Source organism: Etheostoma spectabile, chromosome 15, assembly GCF_008692095.1.
Source record: "Etheostoma spectabile isolate EspeVRDwgs_2016 chromosome 15, UIUC_Espe_1.0, whole genome shotgun sequence".
NCBI classification, from domain to species: Eukaryota; Metazoa; Chordata; class Actinopteri; order Perciformes; family Percidae; genus Etheostoma; species Etheostoma spectabile.
In genome coordinates this window covers 2,161,412-2,170,615 of record NC_045747.1, presented here as the reverse complement: position 1 = coordinate 2,170,615, position 9,204 = coordinate 2,161,412, and the positions used below count along the sequence as shown (strand labels likewise).

The 9,204-nt window shown below is 41.5% G+C and overlaps 2 protein-coding genes across 2 annotated transcripts in view; both read left to right on the top strand.

The window, feature by feature from the left end:
• LOC116702435 (trinucleotide repeat-containing gene 6B protein) overlaps positions 1–1,610 on the top strand; it is a 14,547-nt gene extending 12,937 nt beyond the window's left edge. Inside the window, exons 19-21 of the mRNA XM_032536623.1 lie at positions 5–75; positions 749–888; positions 981–1,610. Coding sequence (XP_032392514.1) covers positions 5–75; positions 749–888; positions 981–1,563 — 794 coding nt within the window. The 3' untranslated portion in view covers positions 1,564–1,610. The remainder of the gene's footprint in view (positions 1–4; positions 76–748; positions 889–980) is intronic.
• Positions 1,611–4,404: 2,794 nt separating this feature from the next.
• The window catches only part of LOC116702447 (casein kinase I), a 9,020-nt gene continuing 4,220 nt past the window's right edge, over positions 4,405–9,204 (top strand). The window contains exons 1-4 of the mRNA XM_032536646.1: positions 4,405–4,667; positions 7,736–7,826; positions 8,073–8,183; positions 8,553–8,701. Of these exons, the coding sequence (XP_032392537.1) occupies positions 7,751–7,826; positions 8,073–8,183; positions 8,553–8,701 (336 nt within the window). The 5' untranslated portion in view covers positions 4,405–4,667; positions 7,736–7,750. The remainder of the gene's footprint in view (positions 4,668–7,735; positions 7,827–8,072; positions 8,184–8,552; positions 8,702–9,204) is intronic.

Below are 9,204 nucleotides of genomic sequence, written 5' to 3'. Positions count from 1 at the left end.
ATAGGCTCAGCTTGGAGCGATGGCGTTGCCTCCAGAGGCAGCTGCTGGTTGCTGCTGAGCAACCTGACCCCTCAGGTAAGGAGTGAGAGAGGTCGAGAGTGATGGAAATCCTTAAAATAAATTAAATTAAATTTCCAGGGATTTTGTTCCACTTACAACGTCACCACCTGTAAACCTGCCATCTATAAGCTAATACAGAGCAGAAGAGGTGAGGAAAAGATTTAACAGGAGTATGTTGTGCAAGCAATGTAGAAATAAAATGTTCATTCAACCATTCATCACAGCAGAATTGATCATGGCTACAAAATAACACAGCTGCTCAGACAGATTGGTCAGGGTTCGAATTAAAAAAACATTAAATCACTATACTCGTTCAACTGTATTCCCCTTCTCCTGCCTTATGCAAATTAGTGGGATGATGCGTGACCCAGCTGTAATTGGATTGTGAAGTTGGATGAGCCATTAAATCAATTAGGGCTTACATAATGACACTTGCATGAGACTGCTTTGGGAAAAGCATGTTTAATCAAAATAAATTTGGCCTAGCTCAGTGCTTATGCAGCGCAATCTTGCACAACTTGTTTATCACACTATAAGTGTGACAGAATTACAGACTGATATAGCCACAGTGCATAGTCTCACTGTTATTTATTAATACACGGTTCTTCATACACGTAAATGTTGCATAACCTCTTACATTCCCTAACCTTTCCCTGTCCCTAATAATGAATGACTCTGGATTCTGTAGATTGACGGCTCCACGCTAAGGACTATCTGCATGCAGCATGGCCCCCTGTTGACCTTCCACCTCGGCCTGACGCAGGGCAGCGCTCTGATTCGCTACAGCAGCCGGCAGGAAGCAGCCAAGGCGCAGGGCGCACTGCACATGTATGTTAACCTGCAACCTCACTAATACACATACTTAACATTAAACATGCTTCTGTTGATCTAAAGAGCCTTGCCTTGTAAATCCCTCTCAGGTGTGTTCTGGGCAACACCACAATCCTGGCGGAATTTGTGAGTGACGAAGAAGTTGCACGCTATTTTGCACATTCCCAGGCCGGAGGGGCCGAGGGGGGCAGCTCAGGAGGGTCAGCAGCAGGTGGGACGCAGGGTTCATCTGGAACAGGCACAGCTGTGGCCAGCAGTGGCGGTAACTCCCCAGGGAATGAGCGGGCAGCAGCGGGCACAACTTCAGGTGGAAATGGAAATGGTGGTGGAGGAGGGGAAAGTGGAGCAGCGGGTCTAGGCAGTGGGAGGTCCTCCGGCTCTGCCTGGCAGAGTCTCGATGGTACAGGCAGTCCCTCAGAAACCTCTTCAGCCCAAGGACCTGGGCTGGGGATCTTTTCCCAGTGGAGCACCAACGGGGCAGGGGAGGGAGGAGGTGTCGGGGCAGTAGACTCTGGGAGGTCTGGGCTCTGGGGGGGCATGAGTGCGGGATACCCCAGCAGCAGCAGCAGCAGCCTGTGGGGAGCACCGCAAATGGAGGAAAGGCACCAAATGGACAGCCCTGCCGCATTGTTGCCTGGCGACCTGCTGGGGGGAGGAGCTGATTCCATCTGATGAGAGCCCTCTATTTGTGCGTGTAGGTTTGGACACACTGATAAAAAAATACACTGGGATACATATGTACTTACTATAGCACACACACACATTTACATGGTATGCATATTAATGTAATACACATATACACCATGTGCATACTTGCATATTAATGTGCACACACATCAAGCCGAAATGTGAGACATGCTTACACACATTCTCGTGGCCAGACTTAAGCTATTATATAAACAAATGCAGGGACTGTTAGACGTGTATACAGCCTTTTTCCACAGATGAAGATTTCAACTGCTTAGACTTGAAACCTGAAAAAGAATGAAAAGTCAGTTGGTCTCAAAGACTTGACTGGATTGCAATGTGCTTAGTAAATAGGGGACTTTTCAACAGATTTACATACACATGCACACACCAAATACAGACAAGCCTTCAGACAGATGGGCACTGTAAACAGCATTACCTTCATCGTATAAGAGAACTTAAAAGTACTACATGATGTGAGGTTGAAGTGCAGTTTGTATTCACGTCCCCAGAAAAACGGAGACAGAATCCAAACACATGCAAACAGCTCTGATTGAAAACAGAACTGTATATTACTGTGTATGTTAAGTTTCATCTTTTTTTGGGGTTTGTTTGTATGTATGGTTTTAATTTTTGAACAGTGAAAATATTGAAAAATGTTATTGTTCTGTTTTCAAAATGCTGACCTCCTACTGTTGTATCTCACGCACTCTTTCTCTGTTATTCTCTCTTGAACATGTTTGTTACTGTTGCAGTGATAAATGTTAAATTGCTGGCAGTTTGAGGCTATGTTGCATTTCTCCATGTGTCGATACTGTGGGCAGTGTCATACACTATATGGACTTGAGTATGAGTGAGACTGAGACCAAGTAAGTGGATTAAACCACCCCAGTTTTTGTGCGTGTCTGTGTGTGAATGTAAGGATAATGTGTGTATGTGTGCGCGCGCGCATGTTACTGCCTGTCATAATGTGGGCAAGGCTGCTTACTATACAGAAGGTCTATACAATTTTTTTTTTTGAGTGCGTTCGGTATACTGCTGACTGTGTGTTAAGAAATATTGGCACTAATGCTTTTTTTTTTTTTCCTTTTCATTTGAAGTTGTTTTTTTTAGCAGACTTGTCTTTTTTATTGTCCGACCTGCAATAATAAAAAAGAACATTTTAATGATACAAAGAGCTGAAGGCATATGCGTTGAGTAAATGGACATGCCAAATCTTATCAAACTGTGTGGAGAGGGAGGGAGGGGTGGGACGGGTTGTTTACAGATGCAGAGAGTTACCGTACGTTTTTAATGTTCTGTTGTTGTGTATTCGTTTTAAATTAAGACAGGCTTTAACACTCCTGTTCAGTGTTTTCGTTATGAGATTTTACAAAGGAAAAATTTATTTAAACAAATGAGAACAAGATTAATAAAGATGAAAGTATTGGCTTCTAAAATTGTCCTTGTGGTCATTTGTGTGTGTGTGAATATGTTTCTGGATGCTGGTTAGTAATAAACCAATCCTAGTTTCACACTACCCCTTATGTGTTCTTCCAGTGTAACCAAATCTGTGATAATGCATACTGAATGTGAACACTAAGCCCTGCACAGTATGTTGACGATGAAACAGTGCTTTGTGCATGTTCCAGTTGTGAGCATGACAAATATTTAACACTAGGCGTAAAGGCAGTTCATAGACAGCGCCACAGAAAAACAAGCCAGTGTGTCCATCTGTCACCCTCTCATTACCATCCACAAACCAATCCTATTTAACACCCACGTCATCCTACAGTAGGCCACTGCTTACTGTATGAAATCACTTACCTCCTCTGAAGCTGTTTGGGTTTTTGTTGTGTCAAGTGGAAATACCGTTGCCAACAAAAATGGATATGTTCCATAGAGTTAAAGGATTACTTTCTAACATTATGTAACAGGACCATTTCACACATGTGCTGATAACCAGGCTGAGCCCACTGAACATAACCACATGTTTAGGACACATAAGAAACTCCTAGATGTCTGGCCTTAGATTTTGTGAACAAAATCAGCTACAGCCAGCCACCTGAGGGATGGGAAATTGGAAAATCTTGCTTCCCAGGGCACAATCTGAGAGACGCTTGGTCTGTACCAACTGATAGACAAAGTTTAATGATCACAAGAAAAATACAATTAATATTTAATGACATTATAGCATGTTATGAGTTTTAATAGCATGATAAATATAACCAATACAACCAGATTTACTTTGCAAACTGCATTGTGACTCAAAATGAGTAACGGGATGATTAATGGTTAGTCCCATATAGATATATATAAATGGGGATAAGTAAACTTAATTCATACAAAGTTATGTCGGACAAAATAAATACATAATTCTTTAAAGAATTTACCATATTTATTAGTTTAAATAAGTCTTAATATATTGCTTGATTTCAAATAAAAACGGCAGGAAAATTAGGGTAAACATTTGTTATTTTTCATTTATTAAAACTTACCAAATTAAACCATTACGTTAACAATAAATTCCATGGTAAATTTCTTATGTTCGAAATATAAAATTATATTATTTATATAAATTCAATTTTGTAATTGTGATATGTATAATGTTTCATGCGAGTCCAAACAGTAATTGAATGCATACAATGGTAAAATGAATGCTAGGCGATTCTGGTTTATTTTCAATATCTAAGAATTTAATTTTTGTAGAATATAGTATATTGTGTACAATTTTGATATCTACTTGCTTAATCTTATTGGTAACTGAAAGGTCAAATTTATGGAAGAAGGAGCATTTAATGTGTGACGTTTTCCTTTAATGACTGTGTCCTGACGTCCAGAGAATGACATCATCGACGCTGTGAACAGGCGCGTTGTTGAGTAATAAGCGAGAGGGGGAGACAGACTCGAGTGGAGAGAACGGCCGCCAGTGCTGCTGAAGCTTCTCAGGGACTATCAACAGGGAGTGCAACCGACGACAGAGCAAAGAGCTGGGGGTATGAGAGCCGCCAGAATCCGCTCCAATCCTCTTCAGTCCAGGCCCCTGTCCGACTGACAACTATCGGATCAGAACCTCCACTGAACCAGCTCTCGGACGAACCCAATATCGGGTGAGTGGTGGGTCGCGGAACCGAAGAAACCAAGGGGGAAAAGGGACCCGATTTGGCCGTATCAGAGTCTCGTATTCACGGCTTACAAGAGGGGGGGAGGGGGCGAGTTGTAGGGATGGCTATCTACACAAGCTAGTCCAGTACATAAATGGGTGCGGTTATAAATATAATACAAAATGTGGCGAAGTATAATGTAGCATAAACATGTAAAGCTTCCTTTAATTTCGAAAATAGTCATGGTGCAGTATCTACGTATCACGGTTCGGTTATCGTATTTCTACTAGCTTAACGTACTCCTAGCAGCTAACAGTGAACTAACGTAACGTTAAATGCCTTTGGTTGGTACTTTAGCTAATGTTACTTAAAGCGCCTGCACGCAAGCTAGTCTTTTGAAACAACATAATAGTTAGTAGATTGTAGGAACTGTAGCTAATAGTAGTTGTAGCAAATATAGTAGCGTAACGTTAAATCATAGCTGTCTTTCTTCTCCTCAAATTGCAACCAGGAAAGAGGAACGTAGTCCGACATCAGTCATTATTACCGTTTAAAATATATTAAACTGTAACTTAAATGTGCAAGTCCTGTTTGTATTTATGCATGCGTTTAGATTCGGGTCTGTAACACACAAGCGGATTGTAGAGTGACAGCTGCCAGAGTGTGAGAGGCGTAGCAGTTTTCATGTGACTGTGAAATCCTCTGGCTTTGGGTCTCTGACCCTTGGATTTCTCTCCTAAAGAGGTCTTATTGTGTCACTCCCACGTATGACAGTTTCTTTGAAGTTTGATTACATATGAAGAAACATTTCAAACTTGGAATTCAAGTGATGTTATAATGATGTATAGACTGTTTAACCACAGTACACCTCAACAGGACCTTGACTTGCTCCTAACCAGCAGATATGTAATGTAACATGTTAACCAATCCACTGTCCTGTAGACCTTTACTGCCATAATAGCACATGGTGCATTTAATTGCAAATAGTAGGCTAATTACACTTGCTTCATGTCACACAGGCCACCTTTGAAACATCAAATAATGTCTTCTTCACATAGTTTTCATGATGTCTTTGCAACATTAAGTTCTTCATTGCTAAGCTTTTTTTAGAATGATCACGAGAGTATATATGCAAGTGAGAACCACATGAACACAGTCTTACATGCAATATTGTGCTTAAAAACAAACAAATGTGCGGTTTAAAATTGTGTGTCTGTCACAGTTCCTGTACCGCGTAATTTATCAATGGCACTTACTGTGTAGCCTTGTGATTAATGTGGCTCTGTAAATCTGGTCCCTGGCGGCAGCACATGAGACACCCTCTTGGTGCAGTGAAACCTAACCCTTTATTAACCCAAATCCATCTGCCTCCATCACATCCACTGTGGCAGGTTGTCCTCTCATCAGCTAGAGTTGACAAGGTCGAGGGCCTACATCTTACAACATGTCTGCTTCAGTTGATGTTTCCATGGGAAAAGGGCCGTGCAATGCATGTTGTATTGAGATTGACCTAAGTTCACCTTTTTAAACAAGGCTCAGATGATCTAAGATGATAGTACGTCAGCCAGCATCACTGTTTAAGTAGTCTTTAGAACAGACCTTGTGTCTGCAGCTCTTCTTTTAATCCAACTGGAAATCAAGGAAAGTAACTTCTGGGATAATTTATGTTGTGTAATAAAAGAGGTTCTGGATGAAAGGAGACTGGATGCAGAGGACTGGCCCTGCAGAATGTCTGACTCTTCTGCTAACATGAGTTTGCATATCCACGAAACTATGGGTGGGAATCGCCAGAGGCCTCACTATACAACATCAATAGATACTTGTTACCATATTGTTGCAATTTTAAACCTATTGCAATATTCTGCCTTATATAATGCTATTTTTTTTAATTTTTTTTTTACATTTTCAAATTTTGTCCCCAAAAGGAAACTTTGTCAACAACTGTTTTTATCTGAAAGAAAATAAATTCTCTATTTGTTCATCTCACTTCCATTTTATTGCTACAAAAATGGGATTATCAAGCAGACAAACTGACCGGCACATAATAAAAGATCAATACTTGGCAGTAAACATCTCAATACTATGCTGTATTGATATATTTTTTTTTTTAACCCCACCCCTACATGAAACTGAGGTTTCTTAAAATGCGTTTCTGAGTTGTCATGAGACTATTTCTATAAGGGGATGGGTATTGAGGCATTAACAGTAATATGGGCCGTTTCATACTGCCTTATAACATTGACAATAGGTAACATGACTGGAAGTGTTATTTGAAGATGCAGCAGTGCTACATTTGCAACAAGGGCCCACTGTTGCCAAAGAGGGCACAGTTTGTTCACCTAGTGTTCCCAAAGTAGAGAAGAGAAGGCAAATCTTTATGATTAAGACGGCTCTGCGTTGAGACATTCTCGGCAGCACTTTGCTTTCTGAAGTTCATTGCACAGAATTGTCTGAGGGCCTTGGCACAGATAAAGCCAGCCAGCGCTCCGCAGCCGCTCATGCCTTCCCTCCCTTGGCAGTGCTAGCACAGAACAGTGGAGAGCTTAGTCCTGCTTTTGCAGTGGCTGCACAATGTGGCGTTGTAGAGAGTGTACTAAATAAATGATGATCCTGCTCCAGTATCGCGTGTGCGCGTGTGTGTTTCAAGTGGCAACTATCTTTTCTAGGTGGCCCTCATTTTGCTGTATTTTTTTCTCCTCGCTTCCCTGCTTTTGCTGACCTCACTGCCACTATTGCGTCCTACAAATCTAATCGTGTGTTTCTGGAGGCCAGACAGCTGTTTGCTGATCAACTAGTCCTGCTCAGGCTGCATTCTCACACAAACACATGGCCAGTTCAGTGGGTCTGGGAATGACGGATCATCATGTGAGCAGCTGACACTTGACAAAACCTTCCCTCATGATAACACTCGGAGAAAGTCGAGGAAATAAGTTAAATTCAGTTGAGTTGTACAGCAACTCATCCTATAGTGTTTCCGAGTTAGTGCTGAGAGAGACAAGTGGCATAGCCCATATGAGCTTGCATGGGTTTATTTGTCCTTTTTGTAATCCTCTCCATTTGTCTGTTGGCGACAGTGGTGACTCGCAACCATGGAGCTGAGAGTGGGGAACAAGTACCGGCTCGGGCGAAAGATAGGGAGTGGTTCCTTTGGCGACATTTACCTCGGTAAGTATAAACTGCCAATGGTTTTGTTTCTGCATGTCTTACTCAACTTTCCATGTGTCTCCCCTGTTAAAGATCTTTCCACATACGTTTCTGGACTGTCTTTCTTTTCATACTGTACAATTTAATTTCTGTCCTTACCTGGTCACCAAACCTGATTTCCCTTCATATTCATGCATTGTTTGCCTGGGACTGGCGTAATAGCAGTGGCTCTTACAGCTGTGCTTGTACTTTTGTGCGTCTCCCCAGGTGCCAACATTGCCACTGGTGAGGAGGTAGCCATCAAGCTGGAATGTGTGAAGACCAAACACCCACAGTTGCACATTGAAAGCAAGTTCTACAAGATGATGCAAGGAGGAGGTAAGGAGCGAATATTGCTTTGACATGCTTTTATAAAGCATTCCTTATCAAATATTTTGTCCCCGGCAATATTATAGAAGTGTACATCCTGCTAGGCCTGCTGGAAAGATGCACAATGAATTATTTTAACAATAAGACTGAATGACTGATCTTTTCCAATTGTGATCTAAATCCATCTTAGGTAAAACCACAAGCCATTATCAAGAAATTGAGCATCTTGTGCAAAATGTACTATGTTTATAGAAAAAAATAGTTAATAAATTATATAATAAAATGTTGTATTTGATGCAAAAAATGTCAGATTTTGAATTGTCGGTGTACAAGTATAAACAGGTTTAACAAACTTTATGCTGACTGTGTGTATTCTAGTGGGTATTCCATCAATAAAATGGTGTGGTGCAGAGGGAGACTACAACGTGATGGTAATGGAGCTGCTTGGTCCCAGTCTGGAGGACCTTTTTAACTTTTGCTCCCGGAAGTTCAGCCTAAAGACAGTCCTGCTCCTGGCAGACCAAATGGTATGTCACAAACACTTGTGTAAAGTCCAAGGCATTAGGACCGGACGGTTTCACAATCCCTTTAGTTAAGATCACACTGTGTGAAACGTTCTGTGCAGAGTACAGACACATGATGTTTATGATCTCATTAGGTCATGTGCATGATCTACTTGACTTTGCAGGACTTGGTGTCTGCTCTATCTATCTATAAAAGAGCATTGCACATGACTCCCCTAAGGTGTCTTTAAGATTGTTGATGTTTTGGTCTGCACTGCTCTGGTGCATTCAGTGTACTTTAGAATTCTGGCCTCTTTGTAGACTGTGCTGGCCTAGATACTTCATTTCATGCATAGCTCTCTCAAACACAACTCCTCACCTTTTGTTCTAACTGCAACCAAGTTGCTGTGTCAGTCCTGTATACGGGTGTTTGACTCTCCACTTATAGCCTTGGGGTCATCACCTTCCCTTGTCCTGTCTCTATATATCCTGCTGTCCTCCCTTGTCCTCCTTTATGCCTTAGTTTG